This window comes from Clinocottus analis, unplaced genomic scaffold (assembly GCF_023055335.1).
Source record: "Clinocottus analis isolate CAN_PGR_092001 unplaced genomic scaffold, fCliAna1.0.p SCAF_78, whole genome shotgun sequence".
Taxonomy (NCBI): domain Eukaryota; kingdom Metazoa; phylum Chordata; class Actinopteri; order Perciformes; family Cottidae; genus Clinocottus; species Clinocottus analis.
In genome coordinates, this window is record NW_027176238.1 from 5,001 (window position 1) to 25,000 (window position 20,000).

At 46.9% G+C, this 20,000-nt stretch overlaps 1 protein-coding gene across 1 annotated transcript in view; it reads right to left on the reverse strand.

The window, feature by feature from the left end:
* Positions 1–1,472: 1,472 nt before the first annotated feature.
* LOC137779422 (glutamate receptor ionotropic, delta-1-like) overlaps positions 1,473–20,000 on the reverse strand; it is a 58,118-nt gene continuing 39,590 nt past the window's right edge. Inside the window, 8 exon segments of the mRNA XM_068567133.1 lie at positions 1,473–2,238; positions 8,072–8,315; positions 12,511–12,677; positions 14,652–14,847; positions 15,289–15,427; positions 17,393–17,735; positions 18,198–18,272; positions 18,982–19,104. Coding sequence (XP_068423234.1) covers positions 1,783–2,238; positions 8,072–8,315; positions 12,511–12,677; positions 14,652–14,847; positions 15,289–15,427; positions 17,393–17,735; positions 18,198–18,272; positions 18,982–19,104 — 1,743 coding nt within the window. The 3' untranslated portion in view covers positions 1,473–1,782.

The window sequence follows — 20,000 nt, forward strand, 5'->3', positions numbered from 1 at the left end:
GCGTGCGCAGCAGCTCCACCTTCATCATCTTCACGGCTGGTGGGTTAATGGCGCCCTCAGTCTTGCCTGCAGGTGATAACTCGTCTCATTAGCAACACGTGAGGCTTCAGACTGAAATAACCGCTCTGCAGGAGAGAGAGAAGACGACATACCGGATGCAAAGGTTTGACTTTAAACTCTGGAGCGTATCAGAGGGGAACATCTGGGAGGAGCGGCGCCGGCGGTCCTTCTTGTGGTTGAACAGCAGAAAGCAGACGACCTCATCGCTCCAGCCTTCACGGTAAAGTCCTGTTTCCTCGTCTCCACGCGCGGCACCGCTCGGTGTGTGCTGCAGGTTTCCCTTCCTTCATTTATTAGTTATTATTATTATTTATTAGAGGAGTTGAATTCCTCGTCCAGAGCAGAAAGTTTGAACGGGAACATAATTTTTCATCTTGAGTTTTTTGTGGCGTTTATTAACTTTATGGTAACCGTGTGCCTGTTACCGGGCAGAAAACCTTCCTAGTAAAACCTTCAGCGGGCCGAAAGCGTCCTCTGACTCCTCACTGAGCACATGAGGTCAGAGCTCACTCATCGTCTTCAGGCTGCTGGAAGTCTGAATGCAAATATCAGCTTCAGACATTATTGTACCTAAAAATCACAAAACGGATGAGTATTCGTGTTTCCTCGTCCTCGAAGCTTCCTGCTCTGCTCACCTTCCTGAAACCGTACAGGAAGTGCAGGCGGAGGCGCTCCCAGCATGCACCATTCACACAGAGCTTTGGCATAGAAGAAGTCATTTCACAGTTTGGAACCCAACAGAAACGCGTCGCTGCTTTGAGAGAGAACTTCACCTTCTGACCTTTGACCTGAAACCCAAACAGGCCGCTCACCTGGAGGAGCAGGTGGGAGGAACCGGCCAATCAGCTGTGACTTCCTGTTGAGCGACGCGGCGGCTGCAAAGAACATGAATGTAGACCTTTGATTTGAAAAAGAAACCATGTATCTGATATATTTAATACAAATGAAGAAAGAAAAAAGATTGTGATAAATCCCGTCCGATCGTCCGATGCTGAAAGATATTTAAATATATATATATATATATATATATATATATATATATATATATATATATATATATATATATATATATATAAAATAGGGTTGGTACAGAGGTGCATAACAGTAGGTGTCCAACACTAGAATGTCCCCTACAGCAGTGCATCATGGGTAGTCGTTTACGTCGATGAGTTGTGGAGAGACATCGTTTAATTTCGGCACTTAGAAAACAATCACAATGAATTTTGTGTCATTGTTTCATAAAGAACAAAATTTACAAACTCATTCAAACAGTCAGAACTTTTTCATTAATGTGTGTGTATATATATATATACATATATATATATATATGTATACATATATATATATGTATATATATATACATATATATATATATATATATATATATATATATGTATATATATATGTGTGTGTGTGCGTGTTTTTTTTATCTCATTTTGTTGGTTTTTTATAACTCAACTTCAAAAAATTGAGAATATTCAAAATACACTTTAGCCTCACGTCGTTCTCTTGGTATTTACAGATATGTACAAGAGAAAAATTACACCGCGCCAACACGCTTTTTTCTTCTTTTTTTTTTTTACATCGGCTTTTTCTGAACAGGAAGTGAGATACAAAATCTTTTTTTTCTTCTTTTTTTTCTTCACTTTTTACATACATGTTTTTTTCTGGAATAATAACTTTCCTCAACGCCTCGCAGCGCGTAGAGTCCAGACCGCGCCGCTATATGGACGTGCTGTGGGCGGCCTCAATGGCTTCGGGTATGGGTCCTGCGGAGGCTGCCTGGTAGGACATGGGCATGGGGGTCTTGCCAGGGCTCTGCCGGAAGAGCCCCCCGTTGGCCCTGTGTTTGCACTGCATGCTGAGCGGGTTGCTGCCAGGGCCCTGGGACAGAGCCAGGGTCCTGCCGAGGGTCCCCCCATGGTGAGGATGGTGAGGATGGTGAGGAGGAGGCCCCCCCGCCTCCCCGGGGAGGAAGGTGGTCACAGCGTGGCCCGAGGGCGGGTACTCCCGGCCGGACTCCGGGCCCGGCATCAGAGACGCCTGGCTGGGCCGCATGCTGCCGATGTCCAGCGCAGAGATCTCGATAGAGGGGCCGGGGATCTGCTTGTGGGCCAAGTCCTCGTCCAAAAGACTGTTCATACGACGGTGCACCTGCTCCAGGTTCACCTCCTTGTCCTACAGGAGGGGGAGGGGAGGGAGAGGACAGAGGAGAGACAGGGAGGGAGGGGGGGGGGGACAGAGAGGCTGAGATTGGCGATGGGCCGGTTTCTCAGACTGCTTCAGGTCCCTCTGTTTCAGGGCGGGCCTTGGTTCCCTGGATGGACCGCTATCAGACTCTACTGTGGGGGGTCGGGCTGTGGGGTGTGGGGGGAACTGAGGCCACAGAAACCTTCTGTATGTGCACCTTGAAATCAAACTTGGCCGGTGAATATTAATATTAATAATAATAATAATAAGGTTTGATGTCTGGAGGGAAACAATGCTGGAGCCCAGCGGCGCTTTGTTGTGAAGACGCTAGAGGCGGAGCTTAAAGCTGGAAGTCGCAAGGGTTTTCACCACGTGGTGCATTCAGGGACTTTTATTTTACCTCAGGCGGATATTGTGAATACTGTACGTTAGATTTAACCCTCTGAACACAACGCGGTTCCTCCTGTGTGGTCACATGACACGTTAGTCTCAGGTGAGTCAGTCATGACATCATAGTTTCACTGAGGAGCTCAGAGTTTAATTGAGCAATAAGGTACGAGAGGCTGCACTGTATCGTCAATAATGTACTGTATCGTCAATAACGTACTGTATTGTCAATAATGTACTGGATTCTCAATAATGTACTGTATCATCAGTAATGTACTGTATCGTCAATAATGTACTGTATTGTCAGTAATGTACTGTATTGTCAATAAGGTACTGTATCGTCAGTAATGTACTGTATCGTCAATAATGTACTGTATCGTCAATAAGGTACTGTATTGTCAGTAATGTACTGTATTGTCAATAAGGTACTGTATCGTCAGTAATGTACCATATCGTCAATAATGTACTGTATCGTCAATAAGGTACTGTATTGTCAGTAATGTACTGTATCGTCAATAATGTACCATATCGTCAATAATGTACTGTATCGTCAGTAATGTACTGTATCGTCAGTAATGTATTGTTTCAGGGTGTTTTTATGCCCGACACAAAGATTAAAATGTTTTTGATGAAGTATAATTTCTAAGTTTTTGTTCTAACAGATTCTTTCTGACAACTTCTCCGATAAAACATCGTGGGTTTGAATCCCGCTGGAGGTTTTAATGGGCATCAGAGAGTTAAAGACTTGTTTATGTTTCGGGAGATTTTTCTCTGCAGATTAATTTCCTCACCGTGTGAATTTGTGCGCTTGGAGTCCCTGAACGCAGCACGCCGCGGCTCCAGCATTGGATTGGTTTCAACTCAAGAGGTACGATGGTATTAGTCACGGTAGAACAATGCACATGATCTACGCTGCATATTCATAACACAGATATGATCCTCTCCATTTAAATGTATTGTTTTTTATGGTGATAATCCTTTCAAACACACTTTATGATACAACTGTGAAAACACTGTTATTTAATGCATCACTTCCTCCTGCTGCTTTAAATTATCCAGGCTTTTATTGTGAAGGATTGGTTTGGCTGCAGTATAATATAATAATTTAATATCGTAATATTATATAACAAAATAATAGTATGTCATAATATTATAATCTTTCAGACAGAGTAGCTGTTTAAGTCCTCAGCCGACCGATATTATTATGTTTAGATTTTTTCTTCTTTCTTGAAATGTAAAATGAATTTTAAAACAGTGATTAGTCGTCTCTTGACCTGAAGCTAAAGTTGAAGCACTTCCTGTGAAGCGTCCTGTTAAACAGGAAGCAGAGCCTCCTTAAAGGGACGCGCTCCTCTCAGAGCCAATTAAAGCTGCTCACTGCAGGTTGTTCTGTCTCATTAAAGCAGAAGACGTGTCAGAGCCAGAGACTTGAAACAAAGCTCAGGATTAAGCCTCAGCGGTCGTTACAGAGAACAAGAGACCACAAGCCCTGAGTTTGGGAAACAAACAGCTGTCTTAATGAGGGCCGCCAGTGGGCGTTGAACCTCTCTCCCTCCGCCGCTGAGGAGTGGGCTGTGCTCCACCAGAGGAGAAGAGCTGCTGCTTCCTCTTGGATCCCGGCGGTTCCTCTGGAACAGAGAAGCCTTTGATCTGCTCGCCGTCCGGCTCTCTAAACGGACGTCAAGACTTTTGATCAGAGGCCGAGATTTCTCTCTGTGTTCAGCTCCGAGATTGAAGCCAATTATCTGGTTATGTGCTGTTTATATATATATATATATATATATATATATATATATATATATATATATATATATATATATATGTATCCGGATCCTTAAGATTGAGCTTTTCTCTGGACAGGTTGTCTATTTGAATGAGACAGATATGAACATGCTAGAAGCCGTTTCAGTGCAGCTCTTGTTGATCAGAGCTCATGAGGGTCTTTGAGTACTTTGACTTGTAAACCAGGAGAAGGCACTGAGCTGGTGTGCAGGTTCTGTTGACTTCCCTCACAGTTTGTTCCCTTCAACACGTGAAGGAACACGTCCCAGTGAGGTCAAAGGTCAGCCCTTATGAAATGTGTCCACAGTTAAAAGATGGCCGACTGACACAAAGCCAGGGGAACCAGGAAGGCTATAAGAACCAGGAGGGTCTAGTGAGTGTTGAAGGTGGAGCGGCCAAGGCCCGGCTTCCATTAACACTTTCATCATCACGGCGTTTGCAAAAGAAAAAAAACATTCAAAATTAAAAAATCAATTGCAATTAAGACCAAATTCATTCATCACAGAGAACGTCCTGTTCGGTTCTGGAAATAACTTCCTGTTTAATTTTCTGATAAGCTCATTGATTGTCTTCATTGGTTTTATCGGTTGGAGTTTTAATGAGCTGCCACCAACTTTAATCACTAAATGTTTCATGCAGGTGTAACGTGAGGAGCGTTCTGTCACGAGGAGCGACTCCGTGTTCAGATGGTCCATCAGCTGCAGTTTGTTGTGGTGGAAAAGGAGAAATACAAACGTTCTGCATGTTTTACACGTCTTTATATTTACTGGAACATTTCTGAAGGACGAATCAAGATTTATTTCCAGAACAGAATCAGGGAGAAGACACGTTCCTGCTGTTTGTCTACAGTGGAAACAGAGAACGGACCTGGGCCGTGAACACATGTCTGGTTCTGGTGTTTTATGTGTGATGGCGGCACAGAGGTCTATCTGACCTGGATCAATAGCTTCTGCTTCATCCCAGCCTCTCTCTCTGTCTGTCCACATGTCCCTCCTCCCCTCCGATGAAGCAGTAGTAATGTCATTATATGTCAAAGGGCCAGAAACCCTGGCCAGCCTGTAATCCTTAGTGACCTGCACGAGATCACAGACAGGTGTGAATAAAGGGGTGATGGGAGAAGGGGAGGAGACAGAGAACACGCGTCCACATTGACAGGTCATCAGCAGTAAGACGAGACACAGACACACAACCGGGCGCCGTGACGGGCGCCGCAGACGCCTCATTGCTCAAGGGCCACGAACCCACAACCTGCACCGCCTGCACACACTGTAGTTTACGGATCCATGAGCCGCCCCGTGTGTGTGTCTGCTGTGTCGGCGCTGCAGCTGTTCAGGTGTTGTGTTCAGGTGTTCAGGTGGTGTGTTCAGGTGTTCAGGTGTTCAGGTGGTGTGTTCAGGTGTTCAGGTGTTGTGTTCAGTTGTTGTGTTCAGGTGTTGTGTTCAGGTGTTCAGGTGTTGTGTTCAGGTGTTCAGGTGTTGTGTTCAGTTGTTGTGTTCAGGTGTTCAGGTGTTGTGTTCAGGTGTTGTGTTCAGGTGTTCAGGTGTTGTGTTCAGGTGTTGTGTTCAGGTGTTCAGGTGTTGTGTTCAGGTGTTGTGTTCAGGTGTTCAGGTGTTCAGGTGTTGTGTTCAGTTGTTGTGTTCAGGTGTTGTGTTCAGGTGTTCAGGTGTTGTGTTCAGGTGTTGTGTTCAGGTGTTGTGTTCAGGTGTTGTGTTCAGGTGTTCAGGTGTTGTGTTCAGGTGTTGTGTTCAGGTGTTCAGGTGTTCAGGTGTTCAGGTGTTGTGTTCAGTTGTTGTGTTCAGGTGTTCAGGTGTTGTGTTCAGGTGTTCAGGTGTTGTGTTCAGTTGTTGTGTTCAGGTGTTCAGGTGTTGTGTTCAGGTGTTCAGGTGGTGTGTTCAGTTGTTGTGTTCAGGTGTTCAGGTGTTGTGTTCAGGTGTTGTGTTCAGGTGGTGTGTTCAGGTGTTCAGGTGTTGTGTTCAGGTGTTCAGGTGTTGTGTTCAGGTGTGGTTGGAGGTAGAAACGTTGGTCTGAGGTCAGTTTGTGTTCCAGTGTCGCCTCAACGAGGTCGAGTCTCAGTTCCAGATTATTTAACTATTTAAATAACTGGAGCTTTTTAACTTTTTAACTAAAACACTCTAAAACCTTTTAACTCTACAGCTATATGACGATTAACAAATACAACATTTCAAATTTACCAATTTGACTATAACTATAAAGTAATTTAATTATTGAACTCTATACATTTTTAAATATTTAATTGTATGACTTTATAACTCTTTAACTATATAACACTAACAATCTATTTAGTCATTTAAAAATTTAACGATGTGACTATTTAACTCAAGAAGCTTCTAACTCTGTAACATATAGATATACAACTCTAACTGTATAAGGATTCATTCTTTGACTCTTGAGTTTGACTCCATCATCTCCACCTGGAGAGCATATTAATAACAGAATAAAGTGTGGAACTGGATCGTGACTCAAGATCATTTCTGGTTGTTTTCTGATGAGGAAACAACGATAAACAACAAATAAGAGTTCAACCCTCTGGTTCTTCATACGATGCATGAACACATGAATTATCAGATGTTTCCATCGAGTCATTATTGTTAGTGTTCATTAATATTGATTAGAGGGAATTCATGCTTAATGAACTGCTTTTCCTCCTGAAACCTGCAGGCGTGACTACGAGTCTTTCCTTCCATTAAAGAGGTCTGATAATTGACCTCTGCCTGCACCAACTGTGCTGATGTCACTGCTGATGTCACTGCTGATGTCACAGCGCAGCGCGAGCACCAAGGCTCTGATGGGATAAAGACTTTTATGTCTCAGACGTCTCGTCCAGATTTTACACTGAAATGGAGGAAAAAACCTCAGAAAGTGTAAAAGAAAGAGTTCCCGCCTGAACGAGCTCTCGCCCGCTAATTACAATCTCTCCTCAGAACCCGCGAGGCGGCGAGCGCCAACGCCGAGGAAATGAGTTTGTGACAATAACTCCACAGCGAGCACTTGAACGGTCACGGAGCCGGCGCTGTGGATTAATCATTAAAGTCTGCAGGTGTGCGGCTGCAGCGCAAGCTAGCAGCTGCAGCCGCTTTATGAATGTTTAACCCGAGAACTGTCAAACAATTTAACTCTAGAACCTTTTAACTGGAGAGCGATCTAACAACCTAACAAGTTAGACGAAGGCCTGGAGTGTGTGAGGAAAAGCTCCTGAGTGGACGGAGAAGCTGAGGTATCAGGAGTGTTAGTGGAGGTCATGTTCGCTGTGTGTGTGCTCGCTGTGTGTGTGTGTGTGTGTGTGTGTGTGTGTGTGTGTGTGTGTGTGTTCAGACGCGTCAAACAGAAACAGGAGTGTGTAGGTTTGGCGGGTGGAGAGCGATGGACGGATAAAAAGAAAAAGCATGGAGGAGGGGTAACAATAAGAGACCAAATTTGATTTCAATCAGCGGCCCAGAAGCACATGTAGCTACTCTGCCCTCTCCGGCGCTAGCGCCCGCTAGCCCGCTAGCCCGCTAGCCCCTCCCCGCTACAGCTGGGTGTACTGGAGCTCCACTAAGTCGGGGCTGGCGTCAGCGGCCGGATCCTTAAAGTAGAGTGTGGCAGTGTCCTCCCCCCGCGGGCCCGTCCGCCGGGCCCGGTGCTCGGTCACCTCTTTGGGCTGCTCCTGGCGGCAGCGGTTGCCGTTCCACCAGGCCTCCAGCGCCGCCACCAGGCAGGCCAGCAGCAGGCCGGCGGCCAGGATGCAGAACACGCCGGCGAAGCTGTGCAGCTTCAGCGAGCGCCCGTCAGGGTGAGCGCCGCCCGCCAGGCTGCTGAGGTCACAGCGGCCCGACCGCGGCCACCACTTCTGCTTCAGGACGTCCAGGTCGCCGCGCGCCTGCAGCTCCAGGATCCTGCAGGGGATATGAATATTTATGATATAATATAATTTATGCATAACGGCAAAACACAGCCATTAAAACAATGACGTCATGAGAACTGATTATTATCAATAAAACAAAACACATCAAGTCTGCAAGTTTCATCAAGTTCATCAGCACATGACGATGTGACATCATCACCTCTTCATCACCTCTACATCACTTCTTCATCACCTCTTCATCACCTCTTCATCACTTCTTCATCACCTCTTCATCACTTCTTCATCACCTCTTCATCACTTCTTCATCACCTCTACATCACCTCTACATCACTTCTTCATCACCTCTTCATCACTTCTTCATCACCTCTTCATCACTTCTTCATCACCTCTACATCACCTCTACATCACTTCTTCATCACCTCTACATCACTTCTTCATCACCTCTTCATCACTTCTTCATCACCTCTTCATCACCTCATCATCATCTCTACATCACCTCTTCATCACCTCTTCATCACTTCTTCATCACCTCTTCATCACCTCTTCATCACCTCTTCATCACTTCTTCATCACCTCTTCATCACCTCTTCATCATCTCTTCATCATCTCTTCAGCTGAAGTTGAAGTATTTTCATAAACTGTTGTGTTGAATCTTTCGCTGTAAAATAAGTCATTTTTGAATTGCTCAACGTTCTGCGACTGGAACTCTTTCTGAAGGCCGAAGTTTTGATTTATTCTGATTCTTTAGCTTCAAATATTTCCATAAAGGTTATTAGTTATTAATATGTGCAGCAGACATTTATGAACAGGGGGACGCTTGCTGAGGCGTTTTCTGGTGAATTTGGTTCATAATTATGCTTTAAGTTCAGAGTTATGACCGAAATTTTGAAAACAATCATATGCACAAGTATGAGAAGTCATGTGTGTTCATACTTCATACGACTGTACCACGGGGAACAAGACGTTCAGGCTCAGCATGGAGCCAGTGAGCTGTCAATCATCCAGCTGTCACTCATCCAGCTGTCACTCATCCAGCTGTCACTCATCCAGCTGTCACTCATCCAGCTGTAGAGTCACATGATGAGATTAGAAAAGAGATTTTCTTTCATCTGCAATTAGAACACGAGATGGTTTTCTTTCCTTCAACCAGGAAGTGAACGCGGTCACATGACTTCCTGTTGCTCTGACGCTCCAGAGCTCCACAAACCAGCAGAAGCAACAAAGTCTGCTGGTTGTTAACGGCGGGATTATGGGATGTAAACCCAGGACATGTTTCCTCTCTGAACGGCAGCTCCGCCCTCAGCTTCTCACGCTCTGAGTCGCCCTGAACGCCGAGAGCGAGGACATCCCATAATAACCTGTGCTTTGTCTCCATTCACAGCCACAAGTTAATCCCTAAATAAACACAGCGGCGCTTAATTAAAGAGGAAGAGTGAGGAGCAGAGGGAGGAAGAGGAGTGAGGAGCAGAGGGAGGAAGAGGAGTGAGGAGCAGAGGGAGGAAGAGGAGTGAGGAGCAGAGGGAGGAAGAGGAGTGAGGAGCAGAGGGAGGAAGAGGAGTGAGGAGCAGAGGGAGGAAGAGGAGTGAGGAGCAGAGGGAGGAGGAGGAGTGAGGAGCAGAGGGAGGAAGAGGAGTGAGGAGGAGAGGGAGGAAGAGGAGTGAGGAGCAGAGGGAGGAAGAGGAGTGAGGAGCAGAGGGAGGAAGAGGAGTGAGGAGCAGAGGGAGGAAGAGGAGGAGTGAGGAGCAGAGGGAGGAAGAGGAGTGAGGAGCAGAGGGAGGAAGAGGAGTGAGGAGCAGAGGGAGGAAGAGGAGGAGTGAGGAGCAGAGGGAGGAAGAGGAGGAGTGAGGAGCAGAGGGAGGAGGAGAGGGAGGAAGAGCAGGAGTGAGGAGCAGAGGGAGGAGGAGGAGGAGTGAGGAGCAGAGAGAGGAAGAGGAGGAGTGAGGAGCAGAGGGAGGAGGAGGAGGAGTGAGGAGCAGAGGGAGGAAGAGGAGTGAGGAGCAGAGGGAGGAAGAGGAGTGAGGAGCAGAGGGAGGAAGAGGAGTGAGGAGCAGAGGGAGGAGGAAGAGGAGTGAGGAGCAGAGGGAGGAAGAGGAGGAGTGAGGAGCAGAGGGAGGAAGAGGAGGAGTGAGGAGCAGAGGGAGGAGGAAGAGGAGTGAGGAGCAGAGGGAGGAAGAGGAGGAGTGAGGAGCAGAGGGAGGAAGAGGAGGAGTGAGGAGCAGAGGGAGGAAGAGGAGGAGTGAGGAGCAGAGGGAGGAAGAGGAGGAGTGAGGAGCAGAGGGAGGAGGAGGAGGAGTGAGGAGCAGAGGGAGGAAGAGGAGTGAGGAGCAGAGGGAGGAAGAGGAGGAGTGAGGAGCAGAGGGAGGAAGAGGAGGAGTGAGGAGCAGAGGGAGGAAGAGGAGGAGTGAGGAGCAGAGGGAGGAAGAGGAGGAGTGAGGAGCAGAGAGAAAAAAAAAATGGAAACCAAATTTTTTTGGGGGGAGATTTTTTTTTCTAGCAAATTTTAGTTTTTAGAGGATTTTTTTTTTTAACAATTTTTTTTTTGAGAGCAAAGATTTTTGATATAATTTACTTATTTACTTACAAACAATATGTTTGCTTGGGTAAAAAATACACAAATCTACCTCCATACTTTAAGACATGAAGCATAGACTTCTATACAACCAGAGGAGCTTTGAAGCTTTGAAGCTTTGAAGCTTTGAAGCTTTGAAGCGGCTCAGAGAAGCAGGGTCGTCCCGCTTTGTGAACACGGCCGAGAGGATCCCACAGAGAGAGGAAGAGGAGGATGAGGATGGCAGTCAGAAGCGACGTTGTCATATTTTTGGAGTGTGTGTGTGTGAGTGTGTGTGTGTGTGTGTGTGTGTGTGTGTGTGAGTGTGTGAGTGAGTGTGTGTGTGTGTGTGTGTGTGTGTGTGTGTGTGTGAGTGTGTGTGTGTGTGTGTGTGTGTGTGTGTGTGTGTGTGTGCGGCACAGCCGCGGGGCGCTCGGCCCCAGAGAGGCGGCTTCCCTCAGCGTGGCTGATCCTCTAATAACAGCGAGCAGCCGCTTAATGCGCCGTGTTAACATCTCTATTAACGCCTCAGCCACCACTGTCACACGGCGGGGTGTGTGTTAAAGGACGTGTGTGTGTGTGTGTGTGTGTGTGTGTGTGTGTGTGTGTTAATGTGTGTGTTAATGTGTGTGTGTGTGTGTGTGTGTGTGTGTGTGTTAATGTGTGTGTTAATGTGTGTGTGTGTGTGTGTGTGTGTGTGTGTGTGTGTGTTAATGTGTGTGTTAATGTGTGTGTGTGTGTGTGTGTGTGTGTGTGTGTGTGTGTTAATGTGTGTGTGTGTTGAAGGGGGTGTGGACATCAAACGGCTTCCCGCTGCCGGCTGCCGTGTAATCGCTTCTCTCCTCACGACTTCACAGGACTCACAGCTGCTGGCTGTCGCTCCACACACACTCACACCTGAGGAGGCCAGGTGAGGCCAGGTGAGAGGCCAGGTGAGGCCAGGTGAGAGGCCAGGTGAGAGGCCAGGTGAGAGGCCAGGTGAGGCTAGGTGAGTTCAGGTGAGAGGCCAGGTGAGAGGCCAGGTGAGGCTAGGTGAGTTCAGGTGAGAGGCCAGGTGAGAGGCCAGGTGAGAGGCCAGGTGAGGCCAGGTGAGAGGCCAGGTGAGTTCAGGTGAGAGGCCAGGTGAGGCCAGGTGAGAGGCCAGGTGTGCTCCTGGTCAGCAGGTGTGTCTTTGGCGCTGTGAGAACGTCTGGCTCTGCTCACTCTGCTGCTCGTGATGCAACTCTGAGGAAACTGGACTCAGGAGCTTCACGTCGCTCTGGGATCAATTTGACTGGAATCAACCGGTTTCACTAAATAAATCCTTTCAAGATCAAATAGTTTACACATCGCAGCATGAAGACTGCTGTTAGCGTCACGGAGCTTCATGGAGCTGGATCAGCTTCGCTAGCAGCAGCTGACCTGAAGCCGCGTTTTACAGGCCGACGATGAAGAGCGAAGATGAAGATGAAGAGCAAAGATGAAGATGAAGAGCGAAGCTGAAGATGAAGAGCAAAGATGAAGATGAAGAGCGAAGATGAAGATGAAGAGCAAAGATGAAGATGAAGAGCAAAGATGAAGATGAAGAGCGCAGCCGCAAAGTTTTTTGCTGGAAGCAAAATGTCTCTGGTTTCCTGTTTTGAGGTGCTTTTATTTTGAAGGCGACAGCAGGTTGTTGCAGTCTGTCTGAAAGACTCACTTCTGGGAGAACAGGTCTCGGTACGGGCTGCCGTGCTGCAGCGCCACGCCGTAGCCTTTGCTGCTCACGCCGCCGCCCGACACCGTGATGGTGCAGTCGTCATCCGTCAGGGCGGCGTACTCCAGCACCGCCATGTCCCACAGGAAGGCGTACGGGCTCTTCTTGGCCTGAGAGACGAGGAGGAGGGCACAGTGTCACATGTAATACACATACAATATACATAGAAACATAGAAACATGTAGCGTGTTGCTGGCGCCGGAGCTTCTGGAACATTGGTCCTGAGACCCGAGGCTTTAAATGCTGGATGAATAAACTCTGACGATGACATCACCTCAGATTCCTCTGGTCTCTATGGAAACACTGGACTCGTTTAAAAAGCGGCTCCTGCAGTCAGAGAAGCAGCGAAGCGCCTCGTCTACTCATCATAACAGATGAACACATGAACACAACACACGAACACACGAACACACGAACACACAAACACATGAACACACGAACACACGAACACACGAACACATAAACACATGAACAGATGAACACATGAACAGATGAACACATGAACACACAAACACATGAACGCACAAACACATAAACACACGAACGCACGAACACATGAACACATGAACACAACACACGAACACAACACACGAACACATGAACACATGAACACATGAACAGATGAACACATGAACACACGAACACACAAACACATGAACGCACAAACACATAAACACACGAACACATGAACACATGAACACATGAACACAACACACGAACACACGAACACATGAACGCACAAACACATAAACACACGAACACATGAACACATGAACACATGAACACAACACACGAACACACAAACACATGAACGCACAAACACATAAACACACGAACACATGAACACATGAACACAACACACGAACACACGAACACATGAACACATGAACACATGAAGAGGAAAAGACACAAACGAGTCCAGATTCATACGTTCACAAAACAGAACGACGATGAAGATGACGAGGATGACGAAGATGGTTAATATCTAGATGAAATCATGGTTAATAAACTACAGGAAGCCTTGAGGGTCAAACCTGTGAAACAGGTTATTAATAATAATAATAATAATAATAATAATAATAATAATAATAAAGAAAAGAGTAGACGAGCTCCAAAGTGAAATCGTTCCGTCTTCAGATCGATGAGCAGAAAGAGTTTGAAGATGGAAAGCAGAGCGACAATCAGCAATACAAGTGATTGTGTGTGTGTGTGTGTGTGTGTGTGTGTGTGTATGTGTGTATGTGTGTGTGTGTGTGTGTGTGTGTGTGTGTGTATGTGTGTGTGTGTGTGAATAACGGATGCGCTCCGAGCTGATTCGCCTCCGACGCTAATTTGTCATCGGCTCTTTGGGAGATCTATGAGCATAATAATGCACGGCAGCAACACACACACACACACACACACACACACACACACACACACACACACACACACACACACACACACACACACACACTCTCTCTCTCTGTCTCTCCGCAACACACTGTCTCACTAATCTGTGTATTGTGACACCGCTGTTGCAATTAAGTAATGGGTAAACAGAAGAGTATGTGTATGTCTGTGTGTGTGTGTGTGTGTGTGTGTGTGTGTGTGTGTGTGTGTGTACTCACACACACACACACACAGCTTGAGAAATCATCATGAATCAGTGAAACACTCCTCAGTCTGTGACTGACGGGCCGGCTCGTTAACTCACAACTCAAATGATTCAGAGATGACAAACCAAATATAATTATGTGTGTGTGTGTGTGTGTGTGTGTGTGTGTGTGTGTGTTTCTTTATGACGTCCATGCTTGTTTTATTGATTGATGTGCGAGTTAGATTTCTAAATGAACACACTGTCACGCCCCCTGAAGTAACTCCGCCCTCTTCTGGGCTGTCTGTCTGCTTCGGGTTGGCCACGCCCACTTTGCTCTGGAGGCATCAGCCAATCAGTGGGCAGGATGTAAACTCCCTGAGTTGGTTCATCTTTGTTCTACTTCTGCCACGGTTTGAGACCCGTATGGTACGACACACACACACACACACACACACACACACACACACACACACACACACACACACACACACACACACACACACACCTTGCGGATGCCCTCAGACGGGCTGGACACCGAGTGGTCCAGCCCGTGGCTCCGGCTCAGGCTCCTCCACAGCTCGGCGTAGGTGCCGTCCTGCTCCAGCGGGTTGGTCCCTTTGTTCCTGAAGTAGTCGTAGACCGCCGAGTCCCTCACCGTGCCGTAGTCCACCTCCACCTGCCGGGACAGGTCCTGGAAGGACCTGAGGACAGGAGGACACCAGGACATGAGGACATGAGGAGATGAGGACATGAAGACATGAGGACATGAAGACATGAGGAGATGAGGACATGAGGACATGAGGAGATCAGGACATGAAGACATGAGGACATGAGGACATGAGGAGACGAGGACATGAGGACATGAGGACATGAGGACATGAGGACATGAGGAGACGAGGACATGAGGACATGAGGAGATCAGGACATGAAGACATGAGGACATGAAGACATGAGGACATGAAGACATGAGGAGATGAGGACATGAGGACATGAGGAGATCAGGACATGAAGACATGAGGACATGAGGACATGAGGAGACGAGGACACCAGGATATGAGGACACGAGTAAGGAGCGCTTGAGTTTAAGGGTCTTGATTTCGCCAAGAGTGTGTGTTCGTGCGTGTGTGTGTGTGTGTGCTCACCGTATAGCGTGGTCCATGCGGGACACCGTGAGGTACGCTGCCAGGTTGGCGGTGTAGGACGAGCACACGATGAGCGTGAAGAGCCACCAGCTGCCCATCACGATCCTGAGGGCCACGGAGCCCACCACGCCCTCTCCACCTGCACACACACACACACACACACACACACACACACACACACACACACACACACACACACACACACACAGTCCTACATTACCAAGACAGGACCTTTGTTTCTGGTCTCTGAGGACAGTTTCACATCGACCTCCGTCAGCTGGAGACGGAGACGCACAGGAAGCTTTAGGAAATGAAGACTATTTTAACACGTTTTAAAGACTATTTTAACACGTTTTAAAGACTATTTTAACACGTTTTAAAGACTATTTTAACACGTTTTAAAGACTATTTTAACACGTTTTAAAGACTATTTTAACACGTTTTAAAGACTATTTTAACACGTTTTAAAGACTATTTTAACACGTTTTAAAGACTATTTTAACACGTTTTAAAGACTATTTTAACACGTTTTAAAGACTATTTTAACACGTTTTAAAGACGTTCTGAAGACGTTTTGAAGACGTTTTAAAGACGTTTTGAAGACGTTTTGAAGACGTTTTGAAGACATGGAGAAGTGGGCCGATGGCGTCGGGGTTGGTTGTGAGAGAATCTTCACGTCAGCTTCAGTTTAATCCTGAAACATCTTCCTTTGTTTGTGTTGCAACTCTTTTCAGTGCAACAAAGTATCCCCGTGTCCTAAAAAAAGCAACATTCTCACACAAGGAAGCTGCGTGAAGAGGAAGCGGCGTTTGGTTTCCTGGAGCTCTGAGCGGCGTAAGCCTCCCTCTAATTCATTTAAGCACTTTTCGAGTTTGATGTCCTTGTTTCTGCTTCTCTGCTAAATATTTCAGACGCTACAAATCCTCCCGTGATTATTGTTTCCCTCTTCTGTTGGCGTGTAATCCGTGTAACGGCTCCAAATTAAACCCCTCCGTAAATCAAATTGAAATCCGTCTTTACGAGGCAGATAATCTTCCTCTCGCTGCGATCGGACCGATTGGTTTCAGCCCAAAACGCTGAGCCGCCGCACCGTGAGAACGATCCTGAGGTTCGGCATCGTGAGACTCCGATTCCTCTTCAAGCTTCTGTCGGAGCGCCGAGGTCAAAGGTCACCAAAGTTAAACGATGCGGCGGTTCACACAGATGTGTCTTCAATACTCAGATTCCATTCAACGTCATTGATTTATGACGTCATCTTCCTTCAATTTTGTCAATTTAAATGCGACTGCAGCCGAGAGGCCGTGAGCAGAAATAAAGTACAAGTCGTTCTAGAAGTTCATGCAGAGACTCAAAGCTTTGACTTCAGAATCAGAAATTGAGGAATAATATTTGTGATCGTCCACAAGAGCTCTGAGATGGATTATGAACACACAGATTATTCCACAGGGAGCAGGTGAATGAATGCATATTTGTAAACAACATCGTTGGCGTGTTGTTGGCGTGATGGAGATGTTTTCAGTGTTGAAGGAGCGGCTACAACGATAGCATCGTTAGCACCGATGGAGCTCAACTCCATTTGGAAAATAATCTTTTTAAAAGGGTTTTGTTTGTATGACAGAGAACTAATCTAGAGTTTTATTTTTGCAAAACCGGCATCCTGATGATTTCAGCCTCTTCTTGATTTGTTCATTGCAAATAAATCGCAGCTGAATTTATTCGGGGTTCATATTGCTGCAATGAAGCAGCTAGCCGGTACGAACACGACGTGCGTGAGACGGCTAACGTGGATAAAGTGGCTAACGTGGCTAAAGTGGCTAACATGGCTAAAGTGGCTAAATTGGCTAATGTGGCTAAAGTGGCTAACGTGGCTAAAGTGGCTAACATGGCTAAAGTGGCTAAATTGGCTAATGTGGCTAAAGTGGCTAACGTGGCTAACTTGGCTAAAGTGGCTAAAGTGGCTAACATGCTAGAATGATGAGGCACAGATCTGGTGTCAACACGCCCCCTCCTGTGTACACAACAACAACAACAACAACAACAAGAGAGCAGGTGGTGAAACTCACGTCGTCCTCATCAACGCCCGCAGACGTCGTTTCCCGCTCACCTTGATGGACGAACGCTCCGTAGACGATCCACACGGCGCTGTTCAGGGAGCCCGACCCGCCGCCGCCGTTGGGCTGGCCCGGCGCTCCGTTGTGGGCGGCGGAGGAGCGCAGCGCCTGCAGCCGGTTGAGCAGGAAGATGAGCACGCCCACCACGGGGATGGCGGCGGCGATGCAGGCCCAGACGGCGAGGTCGAAGGGCGCGAACAGGGAGAAGATGTTGATCTTCTCCTCGGGCTTCCGCAGCAGGATGCCCACGCTGTAGTCCAGGTAGCGCTTGCTGAAGTCCACCACGTTCTCGCGCTCCGGCGTGATGGTGATGGCCGACACCGCCAGGTCGGCTCTCTGGGGGGAGAGAAGGGAGGGGCAGGCGGGTGACAGCCAATCAGTGACAAGAACTCGAGCATAAGTTTGGGCCAAAGCCCTCAAGAAGTTTCCAAAACAGAGTCTTACATCAGACATGTAAGACTCTGATGAACATGATGGATGAACATGTCAGGACCAGCTCTTCTGACCAGTTCTTTGACTGAAACTCCTTCCCAACATGCCAATGCTTTGTTGGATTGTGTTTCAGATTCTGATTCTTTAGGTCCTAATCTTTCCAAAAATATGTCTTATTAGTATGTGTGCTGTTGTTAAGGCCCTGAAGCGGACAGTTTGGAGGCATTGTTGGTGAATATATATCATGCTGGAAGTTCATAGTTATGGTCAAAACATGCTATGAAAGGGATGCGACTGCAGGAACACGGGGAACAAGAGGTTCTTCAGCCGAAGCTCACTGGTTCTCACAGCGAGTCACAGCTTCACCTTGTTGATGAGGTCACCAATCATGCCGTTCCACGAGCCGTTGGGGAGCTGAGATCCATATTTACTGTCGGCCACCTGGAGGGAAGATTCACAGTGAGTTGATGGAGAAGCAGCTGAAGCAGAGCAGAAGCTCAGCAGCAGATGAAGAGCATCGCTAGTCGTCCAACGCTCATGAGGGCCGTGATCATGAGCTTCTTCTCAGAGTCTCACCATGGTGTTCATTTTGTCTCTGCAAGTGTTGCCTGTAGCTTTGTAGTTGTTTTGTGTGTGAACGAGACGTTTGATGAACTAAACCTGAACTAAACCTGAACCTAAACCTGAAACTAAACCTGAACCTAAACCTGAACCTAAACCTGAAACTAAACCTGAACTAAACCTGAACCTAAAACTAAACCTGAACTAAACCTGAACCTAAACCTGAACCTAAACCTGAACTAAACCTGAACTAAACCTGAACCTAAACCTGAAACTAAACCTGAACTAAACCTGAAACTAAACCTGAACTAAACCTGAACCTAAACCTGAACCTAAACCTGAACTAAACCTGAACCTAAACCTGAACTAAACCTGAACCTAAACCTGAACTAAACCTGAACCTAAACCTGAACCTAAACTAAACCTGAACCTAAACCTGAACTAAACCTGAACCTAAACCTGAACTAAACCTGAACCTAAACCTGAACTAAACCTGAACTAAACCTGAACCTATACCTGGACTAAACCTGAACTAAACCTGAACTAAACCTGAACCTAAACCTGAACTAAACACGTCAGTCGGTCTCACCTGGTAGATTTCATATTTGAAGCCCAGGATTTTGGCGAGAGCGTCCAGGACGTCGACGGAGAAGCCTTTGTACCTCTTGGGCTGCCCGAGGATGTTCTCCGCCACCATGACGAAGGGGTCCTCCTGCAGAAAGAGAGAGGTGGAGGTGAAGAGGGAAGAGAGAGGTGGAGGTGGAAAGGGTAGAGAGGTGGAGGTTTCAGAGAACATTGAAGCCACAGGAGAAACCAACAGAATCTCTTCACTCAACAGACTGCAGCTTCCACCAAACAGCACAGACGGGATGAAGGAGACGAGTGGAGCTGATGATCCTTAAAGTGTCTCCTTGACGCATCTGCTTAAGATGTCTCCTTGACGTGTCTCCTTAAGATGTCTCCTTGACGCGTCTCCTTAAGATGTCTCCTTGACGCGTCTGCTTAAGATGTCTCCTTGACGTGTCTCCTTAAGATGTCTCCTTGACGCGTCTGCTTAAGATGTCTCCTTGACGCGTCTCCTTAAGATGTCTCCTTGACGCGTCTCCTTACAGCGTACTAAACGTCTGCTGAATGAAATGATGTTTTCAATCAGCAGATGTGCTTCATAACGAGCTTGTTGCTGACGCTGAGACGATCAGATAGTATATAAATGAATCCCTGGAGCGATTATGCATCATGAGCTGATATTACATTTATAGTTAGAAGAGCTTTAATTATTATGATGTGAAGAACGCAGCTCAGGAGAAAGTCTTCATCGCTGCATGCTCTCTGTGCTCCAACGGTTACGTTTCTATATGTTTGTCCTAACGAGTCAGAGACAAAGACGGTCCAAGGTGCTTAGGGCTTTCATGGAAATGTATATATGTACATCTATCTCCCTTTCTCTGCCTTCCTCTACAGTCCTATACCTTCATCTATCTTCATATGCCTTCATCTACCTTCCCATACCTTGCTCTATCTACATTCCCATACCTTCCTATAGCGTCCACTACCTTGTTATACCTTCATCTATCCTCCTATACCTTCATCTATCATCCTATACCTTCA